At 47.5% G+C, this 26,990-nt stretch overlaps 12 protein-coding genes across 12 annotated transcripts; 5 read left to right on the forward strand and 7 right to left on the reverse strand.

Annotated features, from left to right (window-relative positions):
• Positions 1-13: 13 nt before the first annotated feature.
• Positions 14-892, reverse strand: C7M61_004222 (uncharacterized protein; the record flags this gene model as incomplete). Its single annotated transcript, XM_024859545.1, has 1 exon — positions 14-892. The coding sequence occupies one exon, from the start codon at positions 890-892 to the stop codon at positions 14-16; it is 879 nt and encodes a 292-aa protein (XP_024712214.1).
• Positions 893-1,854: 962 nt separating this feature from the next.
• Positions 1,855-2,436, forward strand: C7M61_004223 (MIND complex subunit; the record flags this gene model as incomplete). Its single annotated transcript, XM_024859546.1, has 1 exon — positions 1,855-2,436. One exon carries the CDS (start codon positions 1,855-1,857, stop codon positions 2,434-2,436), a length of 582 nt encoding a protein of 193 aa, XP_024712215.1.
• A 171-nt stretch (positions 2,437-2,607) lies between these two features.
• C7M61_004224 (mitochondrial 37S ribosomal protein uS15m) lies at positions 2,608-3,537 on the reverse strand (the record flags this gene model as incomplete). The annotated part of the gene is made up of 1 exon (XM_024859547.1): positions 2,608-3,537. One exon carries the CDS (start codon positions 3,535-3,537, stop codon positions 2,608-2,610), a length of 930 nt encoding a protein of 309 aa, XP_024712216.1.
• Positions 3,538-4,329: 792 nt separating this feature from the next.
• C7M61_004225 (uncharacterized protein) lies at positions 4,330-5,172 on the forward strand (the record flags this gene model as incomplete). The annotated part of the gene is made up of 1 exon (XM_024859548.1): positions 4,330-5,172. The coding sequence occupies one exon, from the start codon at positions 4,330-4,332 to the stop codon at positions 5,170-5,172; it is 843 nt and encodes a 280-aa protein (XP_024712217.1).
• A 270-nt stretch (positions 5,173-5,442) lies between these two features.
• Positions 5,443-8,433, forward strand: C7M61_004226 (uncharacterized protein; the record flags this gene model as incomplete). The annotated part of the gene is made up of 1 exon (XM_024859549.1): positions 5,443-8,433. One exon carries the CDS (start codon positions 5,443-5,445, stop codon positions 8,431-8,433), a length of 2,991 nt encoding a protein of 996 aa, XP_024712218.1.
• Positions 8,434-9,842: 1,409 nt separating this feature from the next.
• On the forward strand, positions 9,843-11,525 carry GZF3 (Gzf3p; the record flags this gene model as incomplete). Its single annotated transcript, XM_024859550.1, has 1 exon — positions 9,843-11,525. One exon carries the CDS (start codon positions 9,843-9,845, stop codon positions 11,523-11,525), a length of 1,683 nt encoding a protein of 560 aa, XP_024712219.1.
• A 302-nt stretch (positions 11,526-11,827) lies between these two features.
• Positions 11,828-13,498, reverse strand: PGM2 (phosphoglucomutase; the record flags this gene model as incomplete). Its single annotated transcript, XM_024859551.1, has 1 exon — positions 11,828-13,498. One exon carries the CDS (start codon positions 13,496-13,498, stop codon positions 11,828-11,830), a length of 1,671 nt encoding a protein of 556 aa, XP_024712220.1.
• An 885-nt stretch (positions 13,499-14,383) lies between these two features.
• On the reverse strand, positions 14,384-15,655 carry AAT1 (aspartate transaminase; the record flags this gene model as incomplete). Its single annotated transcript, XM_024859552.1, has 1 exon — positions 14,384-15,655. The coding sequence occupies one exon, from the start codon at positions 15,653-15,655 to the stop codon at positions 14,384-14,386; it is 1,272 nt and encodes a 423-aa protein (XP_024712221.1).
• Positions 15,656-17,235: 1,580 nt separating this feature from the next.
• Positions 17,236-18,861, reverse strand: C7M61_004230 (sugar porter family MFS transporter; the record flags this gene model as incomplete). Its single annotated transcript, XM_024859553.1, has 1 exon — positions 17,236-18,861. One exon carries the CDS (start codon positions 18,859-18,861, stop codon positions 17,236-17,238), a length of 1,626 nt encoding a protein of 541 aa, XP_024712222.1.
• A 1,016-nt stretch (positions 18,862-19,877) lies between these two features.
• C7M61_004231 (sugar porter family MFS transporter) lies at positions 19,878-21,539 on the reverse strand (the record flags this gene model as incomplete). Its single annotated transcript, XM_024859554.1, has 1 exon — positions 19,878-21,539. One exon carries the CDS (start codon positions 21,537-21,539, stop codon positions 19,878-19,880), a length of 1,662 nt encoding a protein of 553 aa, XP_024712223.1.
• Positions 21,540-23,424: 1,885 nt separating this feature from the next.
• C7M61_004232 (25S rRNA (adenine2142-N1)-methyltransferase) lies at positions 23,425-24,354 on the reverse strand (the record flags this gene model as incomplete). The annotated part of the gene is made up of 1 exon (XM_024859555.1): positions 23,425-24,354. One exon carries the CDS (start codon positions 24,352-24,354, stop codon positions 23,425-23,427), a length of 930 nt encoding a protein of 309 aa, XP_024712224.1.
• Positions 24,355-24,614: 260 nt separating this feature from the next.
• Positions 24,615-26,945, forward strand: MAK5 (putative ATP-dependent RNA helicase; the record flags this gene model as incomplete). The annotated part of the gene is made up of 1 exon (XM_024859556.1): positions 24,615-26,945. The coding sequence occupies one exon, from the start codon at positions 24,615-24,617 to the stop codon at positions 26,943-26,945; it is 2,331 nt and encodes a 776-aa protein (XP_024712225.1).
• Positions 26,946-26,990: the final 45 nt, after the last annotated feature.

Genomic DNA, 26,990 nt, shown 5'->3' on the forward strand with positions numbered 1-26,990 from the left:
CTGCATTAGAATACTAAGTCAAGTCCTCGTCGTCCTGGTCGACCACGGAGTTCTTGATCTTCAACAACAACTGCGTCTTCAACTTGTCCAACTTGGAGAACTGGTCGTACTCGTACACCTTGTCGGAGAAGCTCTGGATGTCGCCGTTTTCAATGGCGCCAAAGATGTCCTGGACAAGGTTGTACTCTCGCGTGGAAGGCCAGCTGGGCTCTTCTTCGGCGTAGCCCTCGGATCTCTTCTGGGCCTCCACAATGTCGTCCGCACACAAGGTGCACAAGATGTTCTTCAAGAAGTAGTCCTTCAAGTTCCACTTGGTCAACTGGTTGCCCAACGAGTTCTTGATCACGGTGTCGTAGTGCTCGCGGGCCTTCAAGTAGTTGCCCAGCAGGGCGTTGAGGTCGGCACATTTGAGGTAGGCCTTGTTGGAGAGGGAGGGAGCATGGTCTGTGGAGAAGTAGTCGCCGGCCTTTTCGTAGCTCTCCAGCGCGTTGGCCACGTCATCAATCTGCTCGTACAACTCGGCCAAGTCCATCTGGAAGTTGGCGGCTCTTCTGAACTGGCCGTTCTGGGTCAAGAAGATGTGGATGGCCTGTTTCAAGGCGTCTATGGCGTCGGAGGGAGAAACCAGCTTAAAACACTTGTAGGCCTCCACCAAGTGGTTGGCCACGTCGTTCTGGTTGTCGAGCTGCTTCTGGAGCTCAGCAGCCTTGACAAATTGCAGCCCAGCACTGCTAAAGTCCTTGTTCAATCTGTATGAGTTGGCTGCCTGGACACGGAGGTCAGTGGCCTCTTCTAAACGGTAGGAGTTTCCGCCGGAGAAGAACAGCATGAGCCCGCTCTGGGGCTTGGCGAGCTTCTCGGCCTGTGCAACTAGGGAGCGTGGATCCAGCATGATAAGAGGAGTGTAGTAGGTGAGATACTTATCGGTGTGATAAGTGCAGGCGGAGTGGGAGGGAGGAAGTATGTTTGGGGGTGTTGGATTGGAGATGGTTTGGGGATGGTTTGGGGATTTTCGGTTGGGGAGATTTCGTTATGAGGAGTATTTTGGCGATTTCTGTGGTTTTAGTTTGAGTGGGTGAAAGGTGGTAGTATGGTGGAGGGTGGTGTTTCTGCTGTTTCGCACCCAAGACATGGAGCAATGGTGGTATGTGGTGGCAATATGATTGTGGGAAAATGAGAGTGTTTTTTATTTTGTCGATTTGAGGCTTCTCTCGCCCCTTTCTATTAAATGGATATTTGGTGGATTTATACTGAAATGGTGAGGCAAACCATGTGGTACATGTAGCATTTGATTCAAGAACAGTGGCTGCGAAATCGAGGGTAGGTGAGGATGGAGGGTGGCAATTGGATTTCAGATCAACCTATGTTTGCTGTGATTCATGAGATGATTATGGTCGCCTTGATGCTATTGAACTCAACGTATCACGTTTTGAATTAATTGGGAGAAGTGTTTGTTTGGATGCAATGCAGTGTAGCCTAGGTGGTAATATACTCTGGACTCAACAAAGCCATGAGGCGGGTTATAGAAATGGCATATTTTTCGAATTCATAGAAGAACGTAATTTCTAAATGGTAAGAATTTGAAATCAGTAGATCTTAAATAAAACAGATCTCGATCTAGCCATACTATCCACTATCGCGATTGAGTACCCTTACTCATACCCTTAAGTGCCTATAACTACCATTCCCCAAAACCAAAAAATCTCAAGAAACAAGCCTCAAACTATCATTCACTTCAAACCATCAAAAACATCTAAAAGAACTTTTTTCCAGAAACTCGGTCCAGTCCAACCTCCACCATCTCATCCTCTATACCTCTACACACTCGCGCATAAACAAACATCAACAAACACCATGCTGTACGAAAAAGTCCGCTTCGACCGCCTACGAAGGGTCACTGAAAAGGCCGTGGAGCAAACCGTCAAAAAGCTGCTTCAGCAAGAGCAGATTGAAAAATGTTTCCCTACAATCAGCGAGATGAAAGGTGGAAAGTCCGCCTTGGAGACCGCCAGAAAGCAGATCCTACAATACTTCCAACTGACGCTGGAGAAGCAGTTTCAGTATATATTCGAGCAAAACGACATTGAAAGGAAGCTCGACGAGCTTGACGAGATAATCCAGGCGGCTCAGGCAAGAAGGGATCTGGGTACTGAAGAACCGCTTTTCATAGATAAACTCACGCCTCAACAGCTTATAGATGCCAGAGTTGGAGCGTCTAAGGCGGAGACAGTGACCAAATTAAAGTTGATTTATGAACAGCTTCTTCTAGATAACAAGCAGCTTCACGAGGAAATCGTCGGACTTGTTGAGGAAGGGTCTACAATCAAGGACGATTTGCTTCTGCAAGTGGACGCTTTGGCCAGCGGGGTTGATGAGATAAAGAAGGCGGAGTTTGACCATAATTACGACAGGTTGATCGAAAGGGTGCTCAGATGAGTGAGGTGGGAGTCAATTCGGTCATAAATTGGCATAGACCCCTCTCTGCTTATCTCGACCGGGAATCAAGGCCACAAAAGGTGCCTTCTAATCCCCTCTAATTAATGAATTTACGGCAAATCTACAAACCATTTACCATTACTGATGTATGCGTTGATGCTATGTACATGTTTAGGATGCCTGTCCGTAGAGGATGTCGTAGTTCTTCTTGGCCAACTTGTTGTAGTCGGCAACTCTCTTCTCCAAATCGCCAAGCTGCTCCTGCTTCTTTTTGGTCTTCTCCGACTTCTTCACCAACTCACGGTCGCCCCACACCTTGTAGTCCTCGAAGTACTGGTATCCCATACTGAACTCTCTGGTGATCACATCGTCAGTCAAGCCCAACTTGGCGAGTGTGTAGTAGTATCTCTCGGGATCCACGCGCTTCAAGTATTTTAGTATTCTCTGTCTCTGGTTCACGAGGTGACGAATAGCTTCTGTGTGGGAGTGGTCCTTCTTGTTAGCCTTGAGGTGGTTGAAGTTGAGGTGGATCTTGGCGGTCATTACGGCAGCCTGGACTTCGGGAGAGCCGCTGTCGCCCTCGTATCTCTGGAACTCCTTACGGGCGAATTCCACCGCCATCTTCTTTTTGTCCTGAGCACTGGTGTTTCTCAAGTTCAAGATGGTCAACACAGCGTTTCTCTTCTTCTCCTCGTTGGCAGCCACAGACTCAGGGAACATGTCACCGGCAAGGTTAGAGTCAGTAGCAGCCTTCTGGGCTCCGTAGAACAACTTCTCGACTTCTTCTCTCTTGAAGCCTTGGGCCAAGTTCAAAGGCTCATTGAGCTCACGGCGTAATCTGGTAATAAATGGCACATTGTTGGCGCCAAGAACGGGGTCGACCTCAAAAGGCGCAAACTTGATCTTTTGTTTCTTCAAATTGTTCACATCTCTGATAATCTGACGTTTCAAACGGAACTCTCTTCTTCTGAGTGCTCTTCTCTTGGACCTTCCAGCATCCTCGGGTATGAACTGCTTTGCAGCCAAGTACGGCTGGAGCTTGGGAGCCTCCTGGAACTGGCGAGCCAGAAGCCCTAGAAAACGGACCGCAGAGCGAAACATGGCTAGTTCAAGGGTGTGGATGGAAACTGATCTTGGTACGAAAATTTTGTAAGTGTGAGCACTATGCGTGCACGTGACCACAAGTTGGATTTTGTTGATGTTGTTTTTAAGGAAGTGAAGGGTGGTTTTGGAGAAGGCTATAGGGTGAATTTGAAATGAATATGAATTTGATTGGGTATTCTGGGTTATTTATGTATTTTTAAGAGAAAAGACTTCTCATTAGGCGTATCAGCTACATAGGTACATGAGTACTTCACCAGACTATGCTAGCATTTGAACTCAAGTCTTTTGGATACCACTTCGGAATAGACCCAAAGATTCAGGAAACTTCTTCCTCTAGGACCTTTCCTAGCTGAAATCTTCGTTGAATCGACCACAGAATAAGCGTGGTGTACGGGTGTGGTACATGCCTATACACCTTCCCCAAGATACCATCCATCCCACATAGATCCCAATGTATATATGACAAAGCCCACCTACATAATAGAGCACGGGTTTCGTCGAGTTAGCCCGTACTATCATGATTTCAGCACCACAGTGAAAGCCAGATGGTTCAAAAAACCCATAGCCCATGTCCTCACTACAGAACTAGGACAAGATCGCAAAACGATAGAACAGGGTATTCAAGATGGATCCATTTACGTCGCTACAAACTGCAATAAAGTTGATCTGGGCATGAAACTCCTGCCTGAAGAGACAAGAACACATCTTTTTCGAAATCACGACATTCTTCATGCAACACAGCACATTCACGAACCACCCATTCTATATAAGGGACCAATTGAGGTGGTCATGGAAAACGAGGATATTGTTGCTGTTTCCAAGCCTCTGGGTATGCCAACGCATCCCAGCGGAGCATATCGCTGGAACTCTCTTACTAGCATATTGAGAGAGGAGCATGGATATCAGAAGCTTTATCCTTGTCACCGTCTTGATAAAGCTACATCTGGGGTGTTGCTACTTGCCAAAAACGCAGAAACCAGTAGTCGTTTTCAATCGGCATTCAATGACAAGAAGAATACTGATAAGTGGTATTTGGCCAGGGTTGAAGGTAAGTTTCCCTCCGGACCGTTCGTTTTTGATCACCCCGTCTTTTCGCTAAGCTACGGCGGTTACATCAATATCAGAAACACAAGTCAAGTCCCCATCTCCTCAACGGGTTTCGAATTGGTGAAATACTCCAAAGAGCTAGATCAAAGCATTGTGCGATGCAAAGCCATAACAGGTAAGATGCACCAGATCAGAATCCACTTGAGGTGCCTTGGCTTTCCAATCGTAAATGACTATCTATATAATCCTCCCAAGGAGAACTCAAAGGGGCAGTTCAAGCTACAAATCGAGCAAGCATTGCATGAGATGGTGAGGCTGAAATTGAAAGAAACGGGCGATAAGTTCGTGGACTTAGATGCCCTTGTTAATGAACATCCTGAATTGAAAGAGCAGATGGCAGAGCTCAAAAGGCTCAGGGATACCAATCATGATAGGGAATTGAAGGACGTTTGTCCTGAGTGCTCGAAAATACTACTTAGTGACCCAGTCAACGAAGAGATTTACCTTCATGCTCATCGTCTCAGGCACAGAGGGGATATTTCTTTGGACATAACCACGGAAATGCCCGAATGGGCCAATATCTGAGTGCAGATCCTGTTGATACCCATTGATATAGAAACTAAATGGCTGCGAATCGAGCTCTTTGTTCACACATTATTCACGCTAGATTGATGGAGCTGAAATTTCCAGAACCCATCTGTAAATACCACGTCACAATAATGAAATAATTTAAACCCGACTATCTATCGATCACTTTTGTAGACCTGGTTCAAACCATCGGCAGCTCGGTGCACATACAGTACTATCAACAAACCCCATCGGTACCAACTACACCGATAATCCTACTCCACCCACATGGCCCCTGCATCCAAAAAGTCGCTTGTGGCAGTACTTTCTGCTCAGCGACATCGTCCACCTAAAAAGTTCCTGTCGTCCTTGATCACCGATGTTTACGATAAGGTGAAATCTCACACTGACCTCGACAACCTCCAAGAAGCATATCTCCGGATCGTGGCCTGGAAGTTCTTCCACGCCGATGTGACCAACAACCATGTTGAATTGATCCTTGCGATTGTTTTCTATTCTTCAGTGGTTGGCAGGAGCCGGAACCAATGGACTCTTTTGTCCCTGGATAGTGAAAAACTCAATACCTTGCTACAGCGAGTTTTACAGACCACATTGAACGCCTTGGACGAGCTGATCGTGGACCTTGAATACTTGAGCTATCTATTTTTGAGTGTTGTTCTACGCAATGCTCCAGAGTCCTTGTTGAAGCATGAGCTTTTCGATAGATGGTTGGACTCTGTACTAGATAGTTACACGGAACACTTCTTGAGTGGGGAGTTCTCTGTGACAAGCGCTAAAACAGCATCCGCTTTGGTTTATCTTCTTGGTGTTGCACGAGCTGAAAAAGTCGATGCTATTACTGAAGCAGTTGACTCAAAATGCTTCCTTTCAGTTTTTGCCAATTGCGAGGATCCCCAACTCAAACATCTAATTGACATTCAGTCAGACGATCCAAGCTTTTCTCAATTTTCAAAGCTTCAGGAGAAAGCGAGGGATCTAGGGTTTGGCCTTCTAGGAGATTGTCTACTGCCGTATGACCTAAAGAGGTCAGACTTGGTGGAAAGTCTTGTGGACTTGGATATCGAGAAACTTAAGCAACTTGCTACAGTGGCAGGCTACGAAGGTGAAACTGAAGATCTGGACTTTCTTGCAGATGTGATCATTCGCAATGCTGTTCCTCAATTGAAAGAACAATCCATTTCAGAGCTTGAACTTTTTGATTTGTTCAATCACACACCCACGCTCGGTCTACAGATTCCCTCATACTTTGCATCAGACGATCATTTGAAAACCTGGAAAGTTGAATTATTCTCCTCCATCAACCGCCATCTCCATCAGTGTCTCCAGAGACTCAATATCACCAAAGACGGTATCCAAGGAACAAGCAAGTACTACTCGACTGTGGAGAAATCCGAAGACAAGGGCTCGGATTTGGAGCTTTCCTTACTGTCCGGAAAAAAGGATGTTCGTCAGGGCGACTATGTTGTTCTTCTTCACCTTGAAAAACCTGTGAAGCATGAGCATTTCTCCCGAGTGTGCAAGTACGGACTAATCAAAGCTAGACTTGTTGAAGTCAAAGCAGTATCACATAAGACGTTGACTGTGAGTCTTGCAGAGGAGAATCGTCCTTACAACGGACTCATCACAATGCCTTCTCTCCAGAATGTCCGCTTGTTACCTTCACTTGAGAAGTCAAATATTAATTTGTTGAAAAGCAAGACAGCGGAGAGACTCTGGAAGGTTGAAGGCATACACGAAAGCTTCACCACTTCTAATAAAAAGAGGAAGAAGGAAAACGAGAATCTGACGATCATCGAATACAAAGCATCAAAATTTGAGATATTGGATTCAGACAAGAAACTTTCTGAAGACCACTCTCAGGCTCTTCTAGAAATGCTTTCATCCCTGGTATCATACATAAAGTGTCTCCCCCATTCAGGAGGTGATACCTTGGTCAGGACATTCCTCGAGACTATCTACCTCAATCAAGGCGTGTCAGATCGCTGTCTTGTCATTCTTCCAACAAACTTTCATCTTGAAAGGTTTACCATTACAGATCGTTTGCTTCCAGTGACATACAAATGTGGAGACATTCACAGTACTCGTTCTAAGGCAGATGAGCTTCTTCGACATGTTGGTGAACTAGCGAAACACCTCCAACTAGAGGAGTTTGATTTCACGTCCTCCTTGAGGAACGCTATTGTATTCTATGATTCCCAAATCAAACCTCGTTGGGATGAGTATCTCAAGACATTAAAAGAAACCATCCCCTCGGTTTCGAAGTACCCCTTTGCATCGCTTCAGTTTGAGAAGGACACTCCAGTTAAGGAGGCTCTAGATGCTGCCGTGAAGCATTATCATCACATCAAGGATACTTTTGCACAGATTCAGCGTCTACTTCCCTTGGATAAGGCAGACATCGAAAGATACCCGGATGATGCAGAAAAAGCGATAAGTTCGTTGCATCCATTTGTGGTCTGTTCTTCTGATTCAGTTCACCTAGTGGGAAATAACTACAAGCATGTCATCTCCTTCGTTGGAGCAGAGACTGAAGCCGTTGTATCACAGGATACAGAGAAGGTTGTGTTCCTTGGAGAAACAAGTTTACTTAATTTGCAACCCCTGGTATCACTTGAAGAGCTGAACACCGTGAGACCCGAAATTGCCCGTTTGGTGGGAAGACAAACCACAGCTGAACCTTCTTACAATCCCGGATTACAAAAGACCACGATGATGATCAAAGTTCCTTCATCAGAGAAACAGGTCAATGTTGATGAAGCTACATTCATTGTCGGCCTTTATCAGTTCATGCGGCTTTTGGGATATCGCCATGAGGACATAAGTCTTGTGGTGACATCACCCTACATGAAGCTTCTTGTGGAAGAGATACTCGAAGGTAAAGAAGTACGCAAAGGAAGCCGTCCAAACACTTCTTCATTTGAGTTTGGTTGGCCTGTTATCCAGCTTGCATCTGAGCCATTGGCTCCGTCAAAATATGTGCTTTTTTCCACACATGGCGACCTCAGCTTCAAGGATTTCAAGAAAGCCGTTACCAGTTCATCCCTTGGCTTCTATGCTTTTGGTAGCCTTGTTATACCGCCTTTTGACAAACCATCCACTTTGGGCATCTACACTGGTGCCAATCTTCTTGAGAACACCGATGATAGAGAAACCGGTCAGAAGCACCATATCATAGATGATTCCGAACATATGGCAAGTTACGTGGATCAGATATTACAGGCTAAAAAGGCACAAGAAACCCAGAATTCCAGTGCATAAGCTCTTTTTCATGAGTTTTCTGGAGATGACTTTAAAAGACCACCTTGTGACCAGCAATGATTCGTATACGATCTTAAATGGTCGTAAATCATAGCTCACATGCTGCCTGTAAAAGGCCTAAACATAAAGAGCACATGAGCAAATTTTCAACCCACAAAGTCCACCCCTCCTTGATCGCCATACTAATCCACACTTTTACCTCCACAAAACCCCAAAACCGGCACAATTCCTGCAAGGTTCGATACACCAATGTGGCGTAACGCCCTACTTAAGCTACCTTACTTCAGCAATTGCCGCTAGCGCACCATACCTTATAGTGAAGAGCCCCATTGCTTTTGAAATTTATAAACTTTAAGGGTGAGGCTAGAATGTTACACAAACGGAAAAAAAAAATTGACAACGGCGATTGCTTCGTCGGTGCATAATAAGTAAAATGCAACGCTACTTAATTTGCGCCGTTTTGCAACCGTCGGACGAGATGCCGGACGCTTATCAGAAGCATCAAGTACTTATTTGGGAAAAATCCAGATTCTTAAGTGGCTTTGGATCTTGCCTACGTTTGCTAAAAAATTGTCTGATTTGGATGTGCCGATCTAGACTGGCAGTGTACGGCGATTGCAGACAGGATTTTCACTGGTGACAGGCTGTTCCGGCAGTCTCGAAATAGTAAAAAAAAAGTTTGTTTTCTGTCCTCGACGAGGAGCCTTGGGCTCACGTGATGCGCAGCGACATCGCGACATTTTACCGGGTCGGCGGGACTGCCGCCATAATCTGCTGATAAGGGATAAATAGGGGTATCAATGGGAGGGGGAATGTTTGGTTCACGTAGTGAAGCTATTCAATTGCTTTCAAGCCTACTGTGTGTGGAATTGCAGGGGTCGTGCGATTACCAATCCGCTCGCAACCCTGTTGTTTAGGGAATATGTCGCGCTAATCGCCTTATCTTGCTTAAGTAAGCAGAGAAGTTATCTTATCCCACGACAATGTCGCACCACCAACAGCAGAGAGAAAGCCAGGCTCAAAGCAATAAATTAAAAACCGTAGATAACAGTAGTAGGATATTCCAAATCCCCAGCTTATCCTCACGTGACCGAGGAGCCCCTCTCCCTTGGCTGAGGTGGCCGAGACAGAAATGTCGCGCTTGGCTTATCTGATGGATGGAATTTTTTTCAGGCTACACCTGAGACAGAAAAAAAACCTTCAAAACACCACTTCTTTTATCTACTCAACAGTACAAAGTGGCCTCGGATCGAAAAGTCCTCGGATCAGTATCCCTCATTTCGCTGTGACACAACCACCCCCCTCACACGCACTCGTCCTTTTCACGCTGTTTTCGATAAGCGCCAAAGGTCGATAACAAATAAAACACCCCTTCCTCCAAAATTCTCGTTGCAACCAGTCTTCCCCAGATGAGTGAAATCCAGAGATTACCTCAAATGGTGAATCCAAACCCGGTGCATCCCAACGCCAAAACAACAACGCTGATCAACAACGGCACCACCACAACGAAACTGAACATCCTGTCACCCGTTTGTCGCAACTGTAAAACACAAACCACCCCGCTATGGCGCCGTGACGAGACGGGCCAGGTCTTGTGCAACGCGTGTGGCCTCTTTTTGAAGCTCCACGGCCGGCCCAGACCCATCAGCTTGAAAACGGACACCATCAAGCTGAGAAACCGGATCAAGCAGCCCAACTTCCTGAAGAAAAACAGCGCCAACACCCCGGAACTCAAAGCCAAGGAGCTGCGTCCGCCGCTGTCGGGCCTGCTGCTGGCGCTGAGCCTGCTGGTGCCCACGTTGCTGAGCAAAAAACTGCCCAGACAGAGCCGTAAAAGAAGTCCTCCTCCGGATTTCGCCGTGCAGCCTCAGCATCAACAGCAACCTCCACAGCACCAGCAGCACCAGCCTCAGCACCAGCCACAACACCAGCCTCAGCATCACGCCATCCACCATTTGCCTGGTCTTGCTTCCTCGGCTACGGCGGTTCCACTGCCTCTTTCTCACCCTAGGGTTCCTCTGGGCCATGCTCCTTTGCCACACCACTTGCACCACCTTCTGGGCATTTCGTCCCAGGTGCAGCTGTTGCACTATCCTTCGTCGACACCCACCCAGTTTGCTCCGGGATTGCAGAGAATCACCTCTCCGCTTATGCTCAGCACGACGCTTCTGAATGCTCGTTCGGTGTCTTCTACGGGTGCTGCTTCTCCTAAAGGTTCGCTTTCGGCTGCCCAGGCTGCTGGTGCTTTGGAGAACATGCTGAATGTTCTAGGCCCTTCGGCCACTTTCAAGGGTCCTGGTCACGAGAACATGAACGGTGTTTCGCTTATGGGTCCCTCTGCCAAAACGCCAGCCAAGCAAGATTCGAGGATTTTGCCAGGAATTGCTCCTTCCCTGGGCACTTCCACGGGAGCCTCCTCCAACGTCATTGCGTCTCCTTCGTTTGGTCCTCAGTTCCACTTGGACTCGCCCAAAAGAGACCACCTGGGGCTTCCCAAGCCATCCTTGCCTCCTCTTCACCAAACGGTGTCCAGAGGCATGACGCCTACAAATGGCCCTGGCACGCCTGGTCTGGGTCCAACTTCCGGTCCATTGCCCTCGATTCTGAATCTCCATCCTGTCAAGACGGAAGAAATCAGCCATTTGAGCAGCGAACACGCCAAAATTGTTCAAAACTCCTCCGGCGAAAGCCAGCCTTCCCAGGCTCCTCAGCAAAGCCAGCAGTCCGGTGAATCCAGCACGAATTCTAATCCTGAGAAACCCACTCAACAGCAGCAGGGCTCCGGTAATGACGACGGGGACAGGAGCAATAACAACAATAACAACAATAACAATAACCAGAACAGCCATGGTGCTCCTGTGCCAACGTCAGCAGAGGGCGTTGCTTACGAAAACACTCTTTTGAAAACCAGGATCTCCGAGCTCGAACTCGTCAACGACTTGTACAGAACGAGGATCATGGAACTCGAAGCAATGGAGCAAGCCGCTCGTTTAAGGGAATCTTCCATGCGCAGAAGGTTGGACGAGGTGATTGCTTTGCAAAGCCAGAATGCTCATGAGGAGGACGAAAAGAAGGCCAAGCAGGAGCCTTAGATACAAAATGCTAACGTTAGTATAACATGTATAATTATTTAATGACTACCAATGAATGCAAGGTCCAGGAAACAGCTTGAAGGTATGTAATATGCTATGTAGACCCAAAGAGGAAAGAGATAAGATCTTTATCAGTAACTACTTGAACTGTTGATACTGTGGTTGAGATTGCTGTGAAGTTGTCTTATTTTCATAGAAAACGTGCTTCAAACTCCACTATTTTTCACTCAATGCCCTACACTTGGTGATTATTATTATCGGCTGCTGCCGCGTCCATTGGCTACTTACTCCAATGCATGCAATTAGGTCTTCACATCTGGCTGGTCCTTACCCAAGAACTCCTTGAACTTCAACAACTCCAAGATGAAGGAAATGTCCTTAGAGAAGAAGTTGTCAACTGGCTCGGAGTACGTAGATGGGTCAGCAGAGTGCTTCTCCAAGTACAATCTCACCGTGGCTCCAGAGGATCCAGTGCCCGACAAACGCACAATGAAACGCAAGCCGTTGGTGAACTTGATGAACAAACCCTGGTTCTTCGACACAGAGCCGTCCAAGTCAGTGTAGGAGAAGTTGGCGGCTTCCTTGACAGTGTAGCCTGGAGCCAACTCGGATCCCTCCTTCTTTTGCTCGACAATAGAGCCGAGGAGCTCCACAAGCTTGGCAGCACCCTCGCTGGAGACTTCTTCGTAGTCGTATCTGGTAAAGAAAGTTCTGCCGTACTTCTGCCAGAACTTCTCCTGGACGGCCTTGATGCTGGTCTTTTCGTTAGGGTACTTCTGGTTGAAGTCAGCCAAGACGTTCAACCAGGCACAGATGGCCCACAAACCATCCTTCTCTCTGATGTGGTTCGAGCCAGTGCCGAAGGATTCCTCACCACAGATGGACAACTTCTTGGCGTCGAACAAGTTACAGAAGAACTTCCAACCGGTAGGCACCTCGTAGACATTGAGGTTCTTGTCCTTGGCAACCAAGTCCAATGCACCGGAAGTTGGCATGGAGCGAGCCAAGCCGTAAACGCCCTGCTCCTTGAAGTAAGGAATAGCGTCAGCGTACTCTGCGATGATAGCCACAGAGTCACCAGGCGAGACGAAAGCGCCAGCACCGTAGATCATGTTTCTGTCACCGTCACCGTCGGAAGCAGCACCAAAAGCAATGTTCTCGGCGTCAACCTTGCTGACCAAAGTCTCTGCGTAGGTCAAGTTGGGGTCAGGGTGCAAACCGCCAAAGTCAGGCTTAGGCACGAAGTTCTGGACAGAGGTCTCAGGCAAGCCCAATTCCTCGACAAAGATCTTGTGGCCGTAAGGACCGGTGATACCGTTCAAGGCGTCGAAAAGAACCTTGAAACCCTGGGACTCGCCAGCACTGTGGATGAACTTCTTGATGAGAGGGAAGTCAAAGATGTCCTTCATGAGCGCAACGTAAGCACTGGTTGGGTTGATCACCTCAACCTCAATTGGACCGGCCTTGCGGGTGCCTTCGTTCTGGAGGTCAACCTTATCGAGCTTGTAGGTCTTGTACTGGGTGAGAGACTTGGAAATCTCGTAGATCTTGTTGGTGACAGACTCTGGAGCTGGGCCACCGTTTGCCATGTTGTACTTGATACCCAAGTCCTTGTCGGGACCACCTGGGTTGTGAGAGGCGGTCAAAATGATACCACCGGTGGCCTTGGAGATTCTGATGATGTGGGAGGTGGCTGGGGTGGAAAGCAAGCCGTTCTGGCCCACAATGATCTTCTTGACGCCATTGGCAGCAGCAATCTCAATGATGAGCTGCACCACATGGTCATTGTAGTATCTGCCGTCACCGCCCACAACCAAGGTCGCGTCCTGGGCACCCTCTGGGATCGCCTCGAGGATGGCTTGAATGAAGTTCTCGGTGTAGTTCTCCTGCTGGAACACAGTGACCTTCTTTCTGAGGCCGGAGGTTCCGGGCTTCTGGTCAGTGAAGGGCTTCGTTTCTACGACGGAGGACATTTGGAGTTGTTGAAAGTGAAGAAAGTTGCGGTGTTGATGTCGCGCCGGCCAACAGTGCAGGCGAGAGGTGCAGTTTTGTGCAATTTCAAAAAGTGGGAAATGGCGCCCTATTTATGTTCCCCGGTGGGGCAACGCGGGGCACCCCCTTACGGACCTGAAACTCCCGATCCTCTACCCCACCAGTCTCTTAGGATTATAGTTTGTGAATCTTTTAAATGGATTTTGTGTTATTCTCCACAACGTGGTCCATTCCCCTCAGACTCGTATTTGGGTGTCAGGAGACGCATCGTGTAGAGGTGGTGGTGTCATAAATATGGAGATATAGAGAAAATGGCGGAATCGCTTAGAAAGAGTTTTCTGATCGCATTGTTGAAAATGTATAGAGATTTTGTTTTGTGGGGCTCAAGGGTCCGACGCAGGGTGGGGCACATTTCCACACAATGGAAATCTCGGAGCATTGGTTTGAAACCCGAGGAGACTTTTAGTGATTTACAGTTGTTGACGTTTTTTGAGTAGTTTTGGGATAGTAGTAAAAATCATCTGATGGCATTTCCGGGATCTCCTGATTTGGAGGTGATACCCAATTGGACCGATCTCACGCAACCCCGGAATTGGCTGAAAATTGTGAAAAATTGCATGTACCGAGTGAAGGTTATTTCAAATCCCCAGTTAAGGGATATGCTTCTAGAATACCCAAACCTTATGTCTCAATTTGCCTGCGGCACTTGATAATGCACCTCAAACCTTATCGATGTGTCAAACCGGCTTAGCTTTCCTCTTCTTCACTTATCTTACCATCCTCAATTTCTCCATTCTCCATTTCCCCAATATTACAAGCACTTCTCATTTTCGTCGTTACTATGAACAGCTAGGACACCCAGTGACCTATTTCTTGATAACCTGGTTGATGGCGTCAGCCAAGTAGTCAACGTTGTCCTCATTGACACCAGAGATGGAGAAACGACCGTCCTCGGTGGCGTACACAGAGTACTTCTCTCTCAACTCAATCACCTGCTCGGCAGACAAACCGGTGTAGATGAACATACCACGCTGCTTCAACAAGTGGTCCCAGTTGTAGTTGGACTTGTCCAACTTCTGGTACAACTTGTCTCTGATCACGTTCAAACGGCCCACCACAGCGTCCAAGTCCGCCAACCACTCGTTGTACAAGTCCTTGTTGGAGAAGATGGTCTCGACGATTCTGGATCCGTGGATTGGAGGGTTGGAGTAGATTGGTCTGATCAACTTCTTGAGCTGGGACTCCACAGCCTTGGAGTGCTCGGCAGACTCGGTGATGATGGAGATCGAACCGGTTCTCTCACCGTACAAGCCCATGTTCTTGGCGAAAGACTGGCAAAGAGCGTAGGTTGGGATCTTGCCCTGGACAACGAGCTCGTTCAATCTTCTGATCAAGCCAATGTCCTCGTAGGTGTTACCAGAGGCAAAGCCCTGGTAGGCCATGTCCACAAGAGGGAAGAGCTTCTTCTGCTGGATGATCTCCAAAACCTCCTCCCATTCCTGGGGAGTCAAGTCCATACCGGTAGGGTTGTGGCAACAGGCGTGCAACAAAATCACAGACTCCTCAGGAGCAGCGGCAACGGACTTCTTGAGGTTCTCAAAGTCCAAGCCGTTGTTCTCCTTGTCGTAGTAGGCGTAAAAGTCGGCCTTCATGCCAGCGTCGGTGAACACAGCAACGTGGTTAGCCCAGGTTGGCTTAGGAACAATGATCTGGCCCGAGGAGTAGAATCTGTTGAGGAAATCGGCGATAACACGGAGAGAACCGGTACCGGAGATGGTCTGGGCGGTGACAATACGGCCGTCCTTGATCAATTGAGCACCGTTGGTGTCCTTGTCCGAGTTGTTGAAAATGAAGTTCTTGACCGCGTCCTGGTACGTCTTGGAACCGGTGATACCCGTGTACTCCTTGTTGGACTCGTTCTCCAAAAGCACGGTTTCGGCCTTCTTCACCGACGGGAACACAATTGGCTTACCCTTGCCGTCTCTGTAGGCACCGACACCCAAGTTGATTTTTTTGTTGTTGGTGTCCTTGACGAAGGCCTCGCTGATACCGAGGATCTTGTCAGGAGGAGCCAATGGGATTTCGTTCCACTTGGCCAATCTGGCGCAAACAGAAAAGGATCTAGAAGAGCGGAGCATTTTGGTTACCGAGAAATTTGGGGATCTGGGGTGCTTATATACTTGTGCGAAAGCCGATCGGAGAAAATTTTCGGGTGACTCAGACACGCCAGAAGACGCCAGATTTCGGGGAGGAGGGGTAACACGACGCGGGGAGTGCGCCTAGGGCCTTGCTGGTTGTCAATGGCGTTGATTATGGCGGTTTAAACGGTATTTTCGGGTCAGCGGAACTGGCACGTGAGGTCGGTACTGTCCCCCGCGCTGGCCCCGCTAGGCTACCCCTCCTTCCCGTGAACACCCGACTGAATGTCGTTGGATTGTTGGCACTGAACGGTGAAAAAACATGGAAAATCTCGGGCCAATGGCCGCAGATACGAGCCGGTCTCGGCGTTAGTGTGTCCACGAAGCCGTTAACTATGGCAGTTCAAGCCGACCTGCCACTATCAGCCACACCGCGATCGGCCCATTCTCGGCATCTCCAGGGAAACACGTCTACGTGGTGAAAAATTATGAAAAATGTCTCCATAAAGGGAGTTAAGAAAAAGAGACATAGGAAAAGCGAAGAATGCGTGTGGTTTCATTGTTCCAACGGCTCCGCCGTTCTGCTTTTCTGGATTTGCTTCCCTGTCGGGTAGTAACCTCGCTTACGCAGGGAGTGTTATGTCGAAATCGGCCCATCCTGAGAATTATGAAAACTTTATGGAAGTTTTGATTTTGGCGTAGGTGTAAAAAGGTAATTGTTGAAATGAGGCTCTTGTTGGGCCGATGATAGCGGAGATTGCAGCTTGTTTCCTGGTGTGGCTTACCTGCGTCGATATACGAGAATGCGCTACGATTAGTGAAGTGCGCTACCGTTTTGAGTGAAAAAGTGGACCCTCTCTGGGTATTAGGGTTTGTATGGGACGGAGCCGGTGAGGATAAGCGGAATTGGAGTATGTTGTTGGAAATTAGTGAAAAAACGAGATATTTATTATATTTACTTAGTGGTCAGTGAACAGTTGGTGGAGTATTGGTGGAATATAGTAGTCTTGATGTATTCCGCTGAATTTATGTCTTTGTTGTCTACCGATTTGCTCTTTTGTAGACCGCTATTTAGAAGCAGCTGAAAACCTTCATTATCTTCAATATTTACAAGAAACGATTTTAATGGCATCTGGTTCATCACTTTCGGTGCGGTTCATGTGAACGCCTCATATTTGACACATTGGTGAGAAAGTCCGCAACGCTATAAATGTACAACACACAAAGCGAGTTTTTGAATTTTGCCAAACACATGATTTCCTTTGACAAAACAAAATCACAGGAAAAAATTAAAGAATAGAACAGCGTTGCTTTCCCCACTTCGAAGAAAGCATCATCACTGCAAATGGCTGCAAACATCATACGTTCAGATGACTTTAACAGAAAAAGAAAAATACGTACAGCATGCCTCGACTTGCATCAACTTCCCAGCTTCAATTTACCATGTTTCTTCTCATATCCCACTTAAGTCCTTTGTCAAAACCCCGAAATCTACAAAAGCTGTATCGGTAAAACATCATTCATTCAAAATTAGAAAATTAAGCCCTGTGAATGTACAGTGGCAGGAAGTTTATGACCGTCTAAGCAGTCTCGGTCTTTTCGGCCTCGGGGACGAATCCACCAGTCTTCCAGGCTGGCAAGCCGGAAGCGTACATTTCGTCAACCTCCTCCAAGGAAAGACCCTTGGTCTCAGAAAGGAAGAAGTAGATGAAAAAGACGGAGAACAACATGGAACCGGCAAACACGAAACCGTAGTTGAAGTGGATGGCGGAGGTGATGAATGGAGTGAAGAAGGCAATCAAGAAACCAAACACCCAGTTGGCACCGGTAGCGACAGACATGGCCTTGGATCTGATTCTCAATGGGTAGTTCTCGGAAAGAATGCAGTAGACACCACCGGCCCAGGTGGAGGCAAAGAAGAAAATGTTCAAGCAGGTGATGAAAATCATGGCGTTACCTGTTGGCTTTCTGGTGTTTTCTTCGGTGTTTTCGAAACCGTCAATGTACAACTTGGCGGAACCCAAGGCGGAGTAAATGACAAGACAGACGGTCATGCCGACGGAACCAATCAAGAGGGTAAGTCTTCTACCCAAACGCTCAATGGCCCAAATGTTAGCAAAAGTGGAAACAAAGTTGACAGCACCCAAAATGATGGAAGTCTTGAAAGAGTCCTCCATACCGACAGCCTTGAAGATGGTGGTACCGTAGTAGAAAAAGTAGTTGATACCGGAAAGCTGCTGCAAAATGGCGGTGATGACACCAATAATGACTCTTCTGAACATCTTGGGCTTACCGTTGATCAACTCCATCCAGTTGGCGTTACCAGCAAGAGCCTCCTTGTCAAGACCAGCCTGGATAGTTCTGATTTCAGCCTCGACAACGTCGTCGTTAATGTCAACCTTGTTGGATCTGGCAATGGATCTTCTGGCATCGTCCACTCTCTGTTTGCTCATAAGGAATCTTGGCGACTCAGGCATGTTCAACATACCACAGACCAAAAGGGCAGCCCAGACAAAGCAAAGACCCAATGGGATTCTCCAGCACTTGGCATCGTCGTAAGTCTTGGTACCGAAGGTGGTACAGTAACCAATCAAGATACCCAAAGTGATGCAAAGCTGGAAACAACAGACCAAAGTACCTCTGACCTGCTTGGGGGCAACCTCGGAAATGAAAACAGGAGCAACAACGGAAACAGTACCGACAGCAAGACCAGTAACCATACGGCCAATGAAGAATTGATACCACTTGTCGTCCGAAGAAATCTGGATAGCAATACCGACAACGTAAATAGCCATAGCCAACATGATACCCATTCTTCTGCCCCACATGTCACCGACTCTGCCAATGAAGATACCACCAATGCAGCAACCAATGTTGAAAATAGAAACCATCAAACCAGTTCTCGAGTTGGAAAGATAGTATTCACCGGAATCCTTGAGTTGACCAAAACGCTCGATAAAGTCGGGCATAGCGACGAAACCGGAAATAGTACCGGTGTCAAAACCGAAAACGAAACCACCAAAGGCAACGAGGAAACAGAAAATCGACATGGCAATGTACTCTTTGCCGGAACGAGTGTCGATTTCCTTTGGAGGCTCGACTGCCAAGTCCTTGTCGACCTCCTTATCCAAAAGAACATTGTCGTTGATGTTCGTGTTGGTAGTGGGAGCTCCCAGCTGGGTCTGCTCCAAATTAGTTTGAGACATGATTATGTGTTTGTGTTAATGTGTTTGTAAGTGATGATGAGAAAAAAAAGAAGAATAGGGGGTCGCCAGGCCCGATATTTATAATGCCATTGGATGTGGTGGAGCTGCCTTGGTGGGACGGCCACGGCTGACTGTGGGCTCAGCAGACGGAAAAACTATGGTGACACGGGTTTGGTTGCAAAAAACATCGGAAGAATCATGCGATGGTGCATTAGAGGCGGCGCGGCGACGTTACAGAAAGTCGTAATGGGGCGCTATGTGCCGGACGTTTATTGCTGAATGCCCCATTTGGGCGCGCATGCAGTGCAACAATCACCTCGCCTTGCACATACGGCGAAAATAATGCCCCGTCACGCAGAAGCAGCCCATTCATCTCGTGGCTTTGCAGATCGTTTTGCAACTTGTACACCGCAAAATACCTCGGCAATCTACTGAGCCATATTTCAACCTACCCTTTTCGGACTTTCTCCAGACACCGTTGGTCGTAAATTATGCAGCTTCCGATGCCCCAGGCACTGTGTCACACGGTTGGAGTTTATCCTCGGTCAGTATGGCTGACCTTGTTTTCACGACACTTTCTACGGGGAACATCGGCTCAGAATATCGTGTCATCCCCAGAAGACCCCACTTTGGTTATTTTGGAGAAGTTGGACGTGGATGGGGTGGTGCTTACCGTGGTATTTTGATGCTAAGTTGTAATTCTTTCAAATTGGAATGTTGATTTCTCTTTTCTACGGCATCTACAGCGTACTCATCGGTTCGTGAAAAAAACGTTGACATTACTTTATCATAGACTTTGACGTCTCTCTATCCAGTAGCCCCACCGTCTGCCCAGAAAGGTGAGTCGTTTTCGTATACGCAAGTGTACCGCCACTGTCGTATCCAGTTGTATATATCAACAAACAAGCACCATCGGCACGACACCAATGTTCCTCAAAAATACATCATTGATTCTTTTCGTTGTTATTGTGCTATCTATGCTTTGGACAAATCTATAAGGTCCTTTCGTATCGTCATTAAACCTGTTCATCACCAGGCTTCTCGTCAGCAGCGTATCCAGTGGAGTGGGCCATGTGGGCAACCGAAGGAGGCACCCAGTCGGCGGACTTCCAGGCAGAAACACCAGAGGCGTACATCTCATCGACCTCCTCCAAAGAAAGACCCTTTGTCTCGTAGACAAAGAAGTACACATAGAAGATGGAGAACAACAAGCAGCCGGTGAAAACAAAACCGAAGTTGAAGTGAATGGCGGACGTGATGAAGGGGGTGAAGAAGGAAATCAAAAATCCCCACATCCAGTTGGCGGCAGTGGCCACAGACATGGCCTTGGCTCTGATTCTCAATGGGTAAGTCTCAGAGATGATGCAGTAACAACCACCTGCCCAGGTCGAAGCGAAAGATGCAATGTACAAACAGGTGATGAAGATCATGGCGTTACCGGTTGGCGTACGGGTGTTCTCCTTGGTGTTTTCGAAACCGTCAATGTACAAGTTGACGGAGCCGAGGATGGAGTAAATGAGGAAACACACAAACATGCTGACGGAACCGGCAAGAAGACAGACTCTTCTACCCAAACGCTCAATGAGGTAGATGTTGAGGAAGGTGGATGCAAAGTTGACCACACCCAAGATGATGGAGGTCTGGAAAGAGTCCTCAAGACCCACGGCCTTGAAAATGGTGGTACCGTAGTAGAAGAAGTAGTTGTCACCGGTCAACTGCTGCAAGGACTGAAGCATGATACCCATGATGACTCTTCTGAGGATCTTTGGCTTACCAGTGATCAATTCGGTCCAGGAGGCGTTACCAGCAAGCTTCTCACGGTCAATACCAGCCTGAATAAGCTGCACTTCGGTGTAAACGGCAGGGTCCTCGACGGAAACCTTGTTGGATCTGGCGATGGAGTTTCTGGCGTCCTCGATTCTGTTCTTCTCGATCAAGTATCTTGGAGACTCAGGCATGGAAACCATACCACCCAACAACATAAGAGCCCAGGCAAAACAGAGACCCAATGGGATTCTCCACTGTCTGGAGTCGGAGTAGGTCTTGGTACCGTAGGTGGTACAGTAACCCAAGAAGATACCCAAGGTGATACACAACTGGAAGCAGCAGACCAAGGTACCTCTAATTTGCTTTGGAGAAACCTCGGAAATGAAAAGTGGACAGATGACGGAAACGGTACCGACAGCGAGACCAGTGATCAAACGACCAATGAAGTACTGGTACCAGGCGTCCTGGGAAGCAATCTGGATAATGATACCGACAATGTAGATGACCATGGCGAACATGATACCGATTCTTCTACCGTAGACATCACCGACTCTGCAAATGAAAATACCACCGATGGCGCAACCCACATTGAAAATGGAAACCATCAAACCGGTTCTGACGTCACTGAGGTAGTACTCACCAGAGCCATTGAGCTGACCGAATCTCTCCTTGAAGTCAGGCATGTTCACGAAACCGGAAATGGTACCGGTATCGAAACCAAAGACAAAACCACCGAATGCAACCAAAAGACACAAGGTAGCCACCACAAGATACTCTTTTGTGGATTTCTTGGGCAATTCAGGAAGGTCCTCCTCAGTGGAGTCCTTCTTCTGCTCCTGGATGGACTTGTCCAAAAGCGAATCGTTGGTGGGTGTTTGCACACCCGAGGAAGTTGTTTCGTCACGAGACATGATCGTAAGTTGTTGATGATAGAAAATAGAAGGCGGGATGTGCCCACATTTATACTTTTTGGCTGTTCCAGGCGGCTGCTAAATTTTACCAGCGCTGTGAGGCATTTCATGTTGCAATTGCCTGGGAACAATGCAAGCATGCATGCACGGCGACGCACCACGCCAGGGTGATGCACTTAAAAACGTCGTTCTCATGCAGGCCGGGCCCATACTTAGCTGAGCAGGTCCTGCCAGTCCATATGCGGGCGGCTTTGCGTACATGATGCATTCCCCAATTCGCTCCAGGTTTCTCCGGAGATGCCCCGGAAATTTTCTCTGGAGTTAAGAATCTCCCTACTGAAAGGCGAAGAATTGTGGGTGCAAAAAAAGCCAAGACTTGTGAGGACCACCGAGCATTGACAGGCAATTGGCACCTGCAAGGCTGAAATGTTCGAGAAGAAAGTACGTCTTCTGACCATTCCCAAAAAACTGCTTTCGGGGAAAAAGGTCTAGACGAGGAGCGGCGTCGGGAAGCTCGTAAGGCATGAAGCCCGGAAAAACCTCTTTCGGTGTCCGTGGCATGGTATGTCAACTTTAGGCTTCAAACGCATACCGGGTTGAATTTACATTCCGAGTCTTTTTTTTTCTGTACTTCGGATTCTTTCAGGTAAGTGGGGAGTACCTGGGGGACATCACAGTGTATGTGGGGGGCTTGCTGGAGGGCGGAAAAATGGAACATCGATCGACGTTGCAATTAGTCTCGAGGCACACCGGAACAAACCATGATGTCAAAACGGCGCTCCTTCACACAGGACCTGTAAAAGTCCGAACGGCCGTACGACACAATTGCCTTGCCATCAAAAAAATGGTCAGTTTAACGGAGGTTTTAGTTGCCGACTTGCCAGCTGCATCGAATCGTCTGAAAAGATCGAAAGTTTTTCCGGATACCTGCATGTCTTGCTGAGGGATTTGCAGGCATCACCAGACGCTCAATTTCAGGTACCTGGGATGAATGATCTGACGGTGCAAGTAGGTAAAAATAAATGGGAAAAAAAGAAAGAAAACGGACCAAAGCAAGCAAGGTCGCCCTGTTTCACTGCTTTCTTTTGAAAGGGTCCAAAACGCAAGAATCTCGCTTAAGCGCATACCACACCACGCAAGTTTGTAGAAGTGGGTAACAAATCAGCTCACAACGGTGAAGCATTAGAGAAGCTGTCAATGGAATAAAAGAAAAAACGTCAACTAGGTGGCAACCACTTTAAGGTTTGACCAATCGCTCGCTTTTCCCATTTCTCTTTAATTTCAATGAGAGATCACTTATCGCTTCTCGCAGGACGTGACAGAGTTTCATTGCTCAAACAGGAATATTTTCAGACATATGTGAATTTCTTTTGCTACCTCCAGACTCGAGGCGAACGATGGTCTGATGGTACATTTCTTAGGTGAAATTGTGGGGTACAGTGTATGAGAGAATTCTGGATTCAGTTTTCCCCGGACTTCTAGAAATAATATCAGCAGGTCCAGATCGATCTCGAATGCACGATGAACCATTGTGCCAGTTTGATCATATCGATATGTCTGTATAGCCGTGCTTGACTCCGCTTCTAGAAGATCACACGAGTAGTCATACGGTCCTCGAGGGATTAGAAGGGTTGGATTCCGTGGAATTGGGATTTTGATGCAGAATCGTGATGTGTTGGTTATGTTGCAGGGAGTTCAATTCCGCTTTTTGAATCATGCCGAGTAGACTTTCGTTACTTGGCTAAACAGGCTTTCGATACTTGGCTTCACTGAAGGGGCATCACATGAGCCTTCTACCTCTGGGCAAAAGATTCAATTGTCAATTAATCTGCCAGAAGACAAAATCATCTTTATAAGTTAAATTGTCATTAATAGCAGGGATGGCTCACCCTAGGGCGATGTAGAAGTTGTTCCTCGTTGCACCCGGAAGAATCTCCTTCTTCTTCTCCTTTTTCCCGGCCTTTGGCTTCTTTCCATCCCAGTCAAAGAGCCAGTATGCCACCTTGTTGGCTTCGTGATACTTCACTTGAGAAAAACCCACTTTGCCCATAACCTCCAAAAACAACTCCCTGCTCATATACCGAGAATTCGACACACACGGCAACGGCAAAACCATGAAAACACTCAGGGGTGTTTCACCAACAGGAAGCAAAAATTGGGCCATCCTCTTCAACATCTCGCCTCTCTTTTCAGCAGAAGGAACAAAGTTCAACACGAGCGAACACAGTATGAGATCAAAACGGTCTGTATCATCCACAGGCAACGGCCTTTCCATGAAATCTTGCTGGAGAATCTTTGGATCCTGCGAATTCAAGTCAATTCTCGTGACTTCACCAAACAACCCACTGGTGGAAATCTGGTTATTGGGACTGAGACACCCGATCTCCAAGCTCTTGGTAGCCGTTCGTCCGAGCTCCTTATACCATTCAACTAGTTTCTTTGAAGAGTCGCCTCCACGTTCAGAAGCCTGCCCCACCGTAGAAGCCATCTGGTATATATGGAGTCCTCCTCTTAGTTCCACCTCCTTATCAATGCGGCCTAGCATTTTGGATATTTCAGATTTGGCGGTTGTATTATCGAACTTGAAGAGCTCAGGCTTCTTTGGAAGCTTGAATGTTTCGAACTCCTTAGTGTACACCGATCCTAGCTTGTCCTTGTAGTCCGATTCATCAAGGTCTAGGATTCTCAAAAGCGCCGTTTTGTTTTTCTGCAAAACATGGAAACGTCGTATAATCTTGCGGGCTTTCTGGGGCTTGAGCTTCGGTTTCCGCTGCACCCCTGCAGACGAACTTATCGTCTTTGGACGTTTTAGCATGTAGTTGTATGTTGATTCGCATTGGTAGGAGGATCAGGGTGGTGGGTATAGATATGCACCAAAGTACCAAAAACAATACAATTTTTGAAGTTTCCATTATTTAGCCTCAAATATCAATGTAAAATCTACAGAAACCGTGAAATCACGTTGAAATAGGGAGTTCTGGTCTGCACGTGCCCAGTATCACGCGAGCTCATCTCGAGCTTTTCAGATCCATCTACCCCATAATCCTAGATTCCAACCACTTTCGAAATTTAACAATGCCTCCGCAGGGAAAACGCAGCTTCAAGCTGCTGGCCAAGAAGGTCACGCCCACGATGAAACAAAAGCAGCGCAGAACCAACAAAATCATCACGGCTGATGCCCTCAAATGGAAGCCAGTGGACATTCCAGACCACATGGAAGACTACGGTGGTTTGTTTGGCATTGAAGAGCTTGAGGGTGTGGATGTGAAGATGGTGAACGGTAAGGCCGAGTTTGTTTCCAGAGAGAGCGATTTGGAGGCCTCCGATGACGAGTTTTTGGGTTTCGATGAGCCCAAGAAGAAGAAGCAGAAGAAGAACAAGCAGGAGCTGAAGGAGGAGCAGAAAGAGGAAGCCAAGGAAGGGGAGTCTGAAGAAAAAGACACTAAAATGAGCCCCCAGGACGAAAAGAAAGCCAAGCAGAAGGAGAAGAACAAGGCCAAGCTCAAGGAAAAGAAGGAGAAACTTAAACAGAAGAAGCTCGAGGCCAAGGAAGCCAGGGAAAAGGCTCTTGAAGACAACGACGACAATGACGGAAACCTCAGTGCCAACGCATTTGCTGGTTTGGACATTCCCCTTCCAGATGACGATATCGATTTACCCAACTGGAACTCGGTTTCTCTCAGTCCGTATCTTCTAAACGGTCTCCAGCTGCTTGGTTTCAAAACCCCAACTGCTATTCAGAAATTGGCCATTCCTTTGGCTATCGAAGGCAAAGACGTCATTGGTAAAGCTACAACCGGTTCCGGTAAGACCCTAGCTTATGGACTTCCGATTCTCGAAAGACACATCCAGAAGTTGAACGAAATCAAGGAGACCCGTGCCAAAGAAGAAATCCCCCCTCCTTCTGGTATAATCTTTGCGCCTACCAGAGAATTGGCACACCAGGTTGTTGATCACTTGAACAGAATCTCAAAGTACGCTCCGCTTTCTCAGCATGGTATTGTTTCTATTACTGGAGGTCTTTCGATCCAGAAACAGGAGCGTATGTTGGAATATGGCCCTAGTATTATTGTGGCCACCCCAGGTCGTCTTTTGGAACTTATAGAGAAAAACTCCGACTTGGCTGCTAGACTCGGTGCTACAGACACCGTTGTTCTTGACGAAGCTGATAGATTATTGCAGGACGGACACTTTGAGGAGTTTGAGAAGATTCTTGAGCTTTTCATCAAAAGCAGAGATAGCAAAAAGTACGGCTACAAGTGGCAGACTCTAGTCTTCTCTGCCACATTCTCCAAGGACCTTTTCGGTAAGCTTGACAAGAAGGGCAAGCAGAAGGAGAAGAAAGCCTACAGTGGAGGCCTTATCGGCAACACAGAGATTCTCGATCTTTTATCCAAAAAGCTTCGATTCAAGGACCCCAAGCCATCGCTTTGTGATGCCAACCCCAAGGAGATCGTTTCCGGTCAAGTCACAGAAGCGCTTGTTGAGTGTGGTGCAGCAGAAAGAGACCTTTTCTTGTACTATTTTTTGCTTGTGTACCCTGGATCTACGCTTGTCTTTGCTAATGCCGTGGACTCCGTCAAGAGGCTTGTTCCTTTCCTCGAAAACCTCAAAATCCCAGCATTCTCCATCCACTCGTCGATGGTCCAAAAACAGAGATTGCGTGCTCTTGAGCGTTTCAAAGCCTCTACCGAAAAGAACAAAACGTCTGTGCTTATAGCCTCCGATGTGGCAGCCAGAGGTTTGGATATTCCACATATCGACCATGTGGCTCACTACCATTTGCCCAGATCAGCTGATGTGTACATTCATCGTTCTGGTAGAACTGCCAGAGCCGGTGAAGAGGGTGTTTCTGTCATGTTCTGCTCTCCACAAGAGGCCTCGGGACCTTTCAGAAAGTTGAGAAACCTCGTGGCTGCCAGTGCTGAAAAACACTCCAAGGTCTCTGGAAAAGGCGACCTCAAGATGTTGGACATTGATTACGACCTTGTTACGCAGCTTAGGGAGAGGGTCCGTATTGCGTCGAAATTGGCAGATTCGTCTATTGCATCTACAGCAACCAGAAAAGAGTCGTCCTGGGTCAAACAGGCTGCCGAGGATTTGGGAATCGAGGACCTTGACGGTATTGAAGATTTCGAGGACGATGTGATCAAAAAGCAGAAAAAGAGAAACGACGGCAAGAAGCTCACAAACGACGAGACCAAGGTTGAAAAGGCCAAGCTCAGAGAGCTTCTCAACGTTCCTCTCAGGAAAAACCACAGAAGATCGTACCTCACCAGCGGACTTGAAAACCTAGCTCACCAGATCGTTTCCGGCAAGACATCAGAGACCGTTCTTGGCAGAGAAGCCGTGAAGGCGTTGGACGAGCTCAAGGGCCAGAAGAAGAACAAGAAGAACAGAAAATAAGCATCTACAGCGGACTCGTTTCCGAATTGCATTCTAAAATACACA

The sequence above is a fragment of the Candidozyma pseudohaemuli genome (assembly GCF_003013735.1).
Source record: "Candidozyma pseudohaemuli strain B12108 chromosome Unknown scaffold00013, whole genome shotgun sequence".
Classification (NCBI taxonomy): domain Eukaryota; kingdom Fungi; phylum Ascomycota; class Pichiomycetes; order Serinales; family Metschnikowiaceae; genus Candidozyma; species Candidozyma pseudohaemuli.